The sequence below is a fragment of the Microtus ochrogaster genome, linkage group LG1 (genome assembly GCF_000317375.1).
Source record: "Microtus ochrogaster isolate Prairie Vole_2 linkage group LG1, MicOch1.0, whole genome shotgun sequence".
NCBI classification, from domain to species: Eukaryota; Metazoa; Chordata; class Mammalia; order Rodentia; family Cricetidae; genus Microtus; species Microtus ochrogaster.
In genome coordinates, this window is record NC_022027.1 from 21,032,661 (window position 1) to 21,039,693 (window position 7,033).

At 49.5% G+C, this 7,033-nt stretch overlaps 1 protein-coding gene across 4 annotated transcripts in view; it reads left to right on the forward strand.

The window, feature by feature from the left end:
- The window catches only part of Tbc1d1 (TBC1 domain family member 1), a 185,914-nt gene that overhangs the window by 61,973 nt on the left and 116,908 nt on the right, over window positions 1–7,033 (forward strand). The window contains exon 1 of one of the 4 annotated variants that reach the window (XM_026785240.1): window positions 6,251–6,435. The exons of the other annotated variants lie outside the window; for them this stretch is intronic. Coding sequence (XP_026641041.1) covers window positions 6,406–6,435 — 30 coding nt within the window. The 5' untranslated portion in view covers window positions 6,251–6,405. Of the gene's footprint in view, window positions 1–6,250; window positions 6,436–7,033 lie in introns of those variants that run through there. 4 annotated transcript variants of the gene reach the window in all.

Consider the following 7,033-nt stretch of genomic DNA (forward strand, 5'->3'; position numbering starts at 1 on the left):
TGGGTCCGTCTCCTCCAAGCCTGTCCTGTCTGGTCCAGGAAAGTCTACTCCTTCACTCCCATTCGCACCTTCTGTACAAGGCCTAGCCTGACATCTTTCAGCACAGAAGGCCATTCTGTCTTTGCAGCCTGCAGTTATTTTTCCTCTTGTGAGAATGCCAGGAAGCTTTGCCATTTTCTTGGCATTTTTGCCCTCTTGTCCTGGCTTGCACTTCCTGACTTTTATGCCCCTTGAGGGCAGGATTGAGGTTTGACTCACTGTCCCTATTTCTTGCAATGATTCCCTTGCCTTTCACTATAGGTACTTATGAATATTCATATTTGTGAACAGAATAAATCCCTGGCTAGACGCCAAGTGGTTCTGACTCACTTGAAACTCCACAGAATCTTCTTGTACAATTAGTGTTACAATGGCCCTATTTTTAACCAGGTCTTGTGGTGAGGAAGGAGCTGGTGGGTGAGGTCATGCTTTTTTTATGCTCTCTATTCTCTCTGGCTTCCTCCTCCTCTGGGTTGGAGGCTTGCAGCCTGTCTGCCATAGTTCCCTGAATACACAAAACATTTCCAGTCCTTGTTTCTTCATCTCTTGAATTAACAAATGGGGCTACATGCAGCTAAAACGTGTCACAGCAAAGCAACGATGCATATAGCAAACAGGCAGCATACAGAATGGGAGAGAAGTTGTAGGCATACATTTCTGTCCCACCCAGCTCACAAATAAACACACTGAGGCTTATATTAATTTTAAGTGCTCTGTCAATAGCTCAGGCTTATTACTAGCTAACTCTTACATATAAATTAACTCATATTTCTTATCTATGCTTTGCCACATGGCTCATGCTTATTATCATGTTCATTTTCTGTACATCCTGCTTCCTTTCTGTCTGATGATTTCTCTGACTCTGCCCTTCTTCCTCCCAACATTCTTCTAGTCTGGTCCTCCTGCCTAATCTTACTCTGTTCAGCTATGGGCCAGTCAGCTTCTTTAGTAACTCAGTCACAGTGACAAATCTTCACAGTGTACAAAGGGATTATTCCACAGCAAGAAATCATTGCCATTTATAGAGTCCAGGCAGAGGGATGACAGGGAGAGCTTGTAAAGAACCACACAAACCAAACAGCAAGGGTAGAACTTGGAGAAATGCTGAGCAGGAATGTTTAGGCTTGTCTGTGGGGTATTGCTAGGCTTGGTAGGTAGCCTTCTCCCATTCTGCAGTCTGCCTCCTTTTCATGTTTCAGGAAGACTGATGAAGCTGTCCTTCTGTGCATCCGTTGGAAGTCCCATAGAAAGGCAGCCATCCTGGGTTTTCTGGAGGGACACTGTTGGCTAGAGCCATTTGATAAGCCTGCTGCTCACCACACAACTCTCCTGGGTCAGATACTTTTCTTCTTTGGTGTGACAGAACACCTGACCAAAGCAACTTAAGAAGGAAGGAAGGAAGGAAGGAAGGAAGGAAGGAAGGAAGGAAGGAAGAAAGAAGGGAAAGGAAGGAAGGAAGGAAAGAAGGAAGGAAGGAACGAAGGAACGAAGGAAGGAAGGAACGAAGGAAGGAAGGAAGAAGGGAGCTTTATTCCAGCCAGATGGGAAAAGGCTGGCCCCGGAAGTGTGAGGCAGCAGGTCACATTGCAGGTGCAATCAGGAAGCAGAGGTAAAGGCTGGTGCTTAGCCGACTTCCTCTAGTTTATTTGGTGTGAAACTCCAGTTCATGGGATGGTGCAAACCTACATTTAAGTCGGGTCCTCCCAGCTCAGTTAACCTAATGAAGAAACTTCCTCACAGACATGCCCAGAAGTTGGTCCCTTAGGTGACTCTAGCTCTTATCAAGCTGATGATGACCGACCCACTCCCTCCCCCGCTTATAGAACTGTGCAAGTGGCTCTCAATCTTGGCAGATCACATACTAGAATATGCATTTGATGCATCTCATAAATTGTATCTGAGCCTTAAGTAAACCCAGAGGTCAACATCAATAATAATCCCTCTTCTCCAGCCAGATTCCGTTGCCTGGCAGCCAGTTGGATGGCGTGTTCCGATGTTAGGACACACATTCTCCATGATGAATTTTCCATTCCTTTATTCATTCCTTGTTCTTCCACTTTTTCCTCGCCTTGCACGTTTGAATAACTTGCCTTCCCTCTGAGGCTTTTGAGAATTTGATCTCGATCTCAAAGCAAATTATCTGTTGTCAGCCCCCCATCCCTCCCATGACAGCTAGGGCTAGGGACCACCAGCCTCCTTGAGCAGTGAGTTCCAGTTGCACTCAGATTGCTTGGGAGCTGTTACACATAACTGCTGCCTGAGATGCATGCAGACTTCCACAAGGGAGTGGAACACATTCTCCTCCAGGAGACATTTTTTTTTTTTTTTTTTGGGAGGAAGAGACTTTTTTCAGGTGGGAGGAAAGGGGGTATTTTTAAGGAAAATTGTATTTGAGTGTAGGGTCGGCTGGATTTTGGTAGAGTATGTGATGTCGGTACTTTACTTTTAGTGAAATTCCAGACTGTAACAGAGAATTTCTTTGTGCATGTGGTTGGTAAGTTGCATGCTGCCAGTAAACTTTGAAAAAAAAAAAAAAAGAGGGCTTTTCATGTGTATTTCTCAAAATACTTGGTGTTAATGTTCTGTGAGTCCCTATCAAATGCACTCGATGGAACAGCCCCGCTTTCCCATGAAAGAAGTGTTCTGTCCATTCCTGGCTCAGGCCAAGAGACCTGGCTCAGAGCGAGGCCTCTGAGAGTCTCCTGTGAGTACCTTGGAGTAGATGAACTTACGGCAAGTTCAGACTAGAATGTGCCTGAGGCTGTACCCTCAGTGCATCTATGCAAGACGGAGGACTGAGTCCAGCCAGAAACCCTGAAGCCTTCATGTCTGTTACTTCGCTTGTCTGTATACTTTCTCCTTGTAACCCTTACAAGTCAGCATTTGATCATATTTTACTTCCCCCCTCCCATTTTTTGCAAGAAATGCTAGGGTTTTATTTTAATTACAGAGCTCTTGCTATATTGCCTAGGCTAGCCTCAAACTCAGGGTCCACCAGCTTCAGCCTTCCAGGTAGCTGGGAATGCAGGCATGTGCCACCACACCTGGTTTAATATTTAACTCCTTATTCTCTGTAAACTCTCTTTAGTAGACTTATCTTCCGTGCCAGAAAACACCGTTCTAGTTTCTTTAGACAATTCTAGGGTCTCCTTTCCCCTTCTCCAGAGTGGTTTCAGGATGCTGGGAATTTCTGGAATGCTCAGTCCAGGGGCTATTGTGATGGAGTCTAAGGACATCTTTCATTGTCCAGCCTTTCTGCTCTGGTCCTTGTTTACCACTCACTCACTTTGAAACTCTCCAGTACATTCTCCCCCCGCCCCTCCCACTATCCCAAAATCATTTGGGCACTATTTTCTCAAGGATCCCTTGGTCCATAATTCATTGACAATATATCTGAAAACCCAGTGATAATGAATCTCAGCTATCAATGTGTAAACCAGTCACGGGATGTGTCTAAGAGAAAACAAGCCGCCTGCTCCCTCTGCCCTCATACCACAGACTTCTGTGACCTCAAGGTGTGGGGGTTTGTTCCACCAGCAGACAAGCAGTTGGTCCTACCGCAGCGGACATCAGCTGGGTGTTCTCTAATGGAGTTCGGTTCTGAGGCTGTGTACCTGGGCGATAAAGTCGTAGAACAGATTAGGACCTCAGTCCTTAAGATACTCCACCTCCAATCAGATACCAGCTTGCAACCCTGGGCTGCTTATCTGTGTGGCTTTGTTTCAGAGACAGACAAGGTTTTGTTTTCCCTGAACTTCTGACCCACCTTCTATAAACTAAGGTTCCCACACCTGCCTTCTCAGGTTCAGTTAATTTGATGCAACTCAGGGATACACCAGGCTCTTAAAGGACACTCTGTAGCAGTGGGCATCCATCCTCCTAATGCTGTGCCCCTTTAATACAGTTCCTCATGTTGTGGTGACCCCCAACCGTCAAGTTATTTTGTTGCTGCTTCATAACTGTAATTTTGCTACTGTTATGAATCACAGTGGGAATACCTAAATTACAGGATATCTGATAGTGGGTTGAGAAGCACTGCCCTATAGGCTATAGATAAAATACCGGAGAGAATTCTGGGGGAGATGTGTTGAAGCCCCTCACCTTCTCTAGGCATCCCATGCTCCAGGAACCTCCATATGTTGACCCATCCAAAAGTTATGCCCTACCCTTTGGGTTTTTAGAGATCCCTCTTTTCGTGGTCACGATTACTAACAGAGTGGCTGGGGAAACCCAACAGACAAGGTTTGTCTGTGTCGCCATTCTTCATGGCCTCTGCGCAGCTTTCCTTCCTGCAGAGATGGGACAGGCCCCATCTGGAATGAGGGAGGCTTTTGTTGTTTGTTTTAGCCCGCTATTGGACAAGAACAGACAGGTGAGAGCTCTTTAAGGCCAGATCTGAAAAAGAGTGTGAGGGAAGACTGAGAATTTCTGTGAGCTGCCCCAGAGAAGAGAAACTCATTTTCATGGCTGCCCTCTGGAAAGGGCTCATAAGCCGGTAACTGTGAACAAAGGCCAGAACATAGTATCATAATGAAAGTCCTGAGAGAACGGCCGAGTGTCTGTATTCCCAGTGGATTGACAGTCCACGCTGAGCTTGCTGATCCATGGACCACAGCGCGAGGAGGGAGGTCACACACAGAGAAGGGCTCTCGCTGTAATAAAACTCTTAGCTTTCCTCTTTCCCTGCCTCTTGGTAATCTTCAGGGAACTGATTAGTGAATGAAGGCACCTGCCCCTTCGTCACAAAGCTGCTTCCAAGGTGCTTTTGAATGACCTTTTGCTTACCTCTTTACGGTTTTACTCCTGTGTGTACTTCACAGGGGGGGGGGGGGGCACAGCCTTCTGCAGTTAGTTTTCATGCCCTTGGGCAATCTTCCCAAACTGAACCTTCTTCTTTCCTTGCATTATAAAAGCACAGCTGGGAGGTGGTGGTACACACCTTTAATCTTAGCACTTGGGAGGCAGAGGCAGGCGGATCTCTGTGAGTTCGAGGCCAGCCTAGTCTACAGAGTGAGTTCCAGGATAGCCATGACTGTTACACACAGAGGAATTAAAAAAGAAAAGAAAAAGAAAGGAAAGAAAGAAAACGCAGAAGGGCCGAGATGTCACTTCTGAGATTACTTTGACAAAAGGACTGACTCCCCTTTGAGACATGGCACTCTGCTTGGAATACATGCTGAGGTGCAGAGTGACCACCTCTGCTTTGGGGAACACCATGTCATTGAGCCCTGCAGGTTCAATTCTCCCAAGGTGTCCTGAATCCTAGGAGCAAATCTGTATTGGCTTGGTGGTGGATTCTTCTGTCCCATCCAGGCCTGGGATACATGCAGCCTCACCTTACTGCCTGCCTTAAACTCAGGCAGACCTTGAGCTATGGACACCCAGCTATGTGCTCCTGAGTTTCTGCCAGACAGGATTTGTCACCATAGCAACCCAGTCTGGGGACAACTTGTTAAAGGGCAATAGGTAACCAACAACTGCGAAGATGCCAGGTATTTGGAGACTATTGAAATATGTTGAAAATAGTGCATAACCAATATTACAAAGTGGCAAGAACAGGACTCGCGGGCTGGATTTACAAGTGGGCGGAGGAACTGTGAGCACGTGTGCCTCACACACCAACTACTTCAGACCTTTGGACTTGGATTTTCTCACCGTGGAAGTTGGGAGCGTCTCGATAGGAAACTCAGTTTAACCTTTGTAGCAGCCGTAATCTGATCACCCTGCAGGTAGCGTCATTTTTGTCTCCTCAGCTGGGTTTTACCAGGCCAAGAGAAGCACCTCTGGTTTCGTTAAAGGGGCTTGGTAACACTGGCCCTTTTGTCACCAGCCATCTAGAGAGGTTAGGGAGCAATCCCCCTGGAAAGCAGGGCAGCCTGGTGTTCGCTCCAATGCTGCGGTTTTTAAATCAGAGGAAGAAAGCGAGAGACTTCAGATTTCTGAAGTTGCCCGAAAAGGCCCGGAGACCTGTAGAGTCCTCTCCTTCCTCAGTCACCAGGGATCGAGCCCCGCAGACATCCACAGGGGGCGACCCCTGCACATCCCAACTTCCCGCGTGAGCAGGTCCGGGTGGGCGGGGCGGTGGGCGTGTCCGTCTGGGGGCGTGGTCGGCGGAGCCCCCCTCCATCTCCTCCCCCTCCCCCGCACCCCTCCTCCCCATTTCCCTTTCTGGCGGTGCTGCCCAGCGGGCTCGCCCTCTCGGGCTGTGACGCTCGGGGAGGGGTGGAGCCCGCCGCTCGGCCGCCGTCTCGGGACGATGCCCGCCCGCACCCCGCCGCGCCCGAGCCCGCCCCCGGCCATCCGTAGGCCCACGGGTAGGCGCGTGTGAGCAGGAGCGGCGGGCGAGGAGCCGCCGCCCGGCCAGCAATGTCACCATTGTTCAGCTGGGTGGCCAAGGTAGGCGGCGGCGGGCCAGAGCTGCCGGGGGCCGGGGGGTCTCCAACTGCCGGGCCGCGGCGCGGGGTGGGGGTGGGGGGCGCCAGGCCGTTCGAGCCAGCTTGGGAGTACTTTTCATTCATTCCTCCTCTCACCCCGCGGGCCAGCCTCTCAGAAGGCGTCGTGTCCTTTCCCCAGCTGGGGAGACTGAGGCACAGCCAGAGTCCCAGGTGTGGTCCCAGATAGTGGGTCCGCCCCTGCCGTCCTGGATCCTCTGTGCTCTGGGTGACTGGGGCGGGTCGCCGAGGATGTTGCCTGCCTTTAGCTTTTTTAACCCGCAGCTTTCAAAGGACGAGCTCCGAGGTCTAGGTGTTTGAAATGTAACTTTCTCTGTCTGCACCAAGTTTTATGACTGTAGCTCTCCAACTTTCAGAGCCGAACGTTAGAAATCCTGGCCGGCGCAGGGCTGCTGAACTGAAAAAGTTGGCGGAATGGCCCGGATTGCCTCCAGCCTTGCTTGGGTTGTGTGTTTTGACTAGTGCATTGCTTCCAGCCATGGAAGACGCCCACATCCTCTCGTGGGTACTGGATACGATACCCCTCTCGTGTGTGTGTGTGT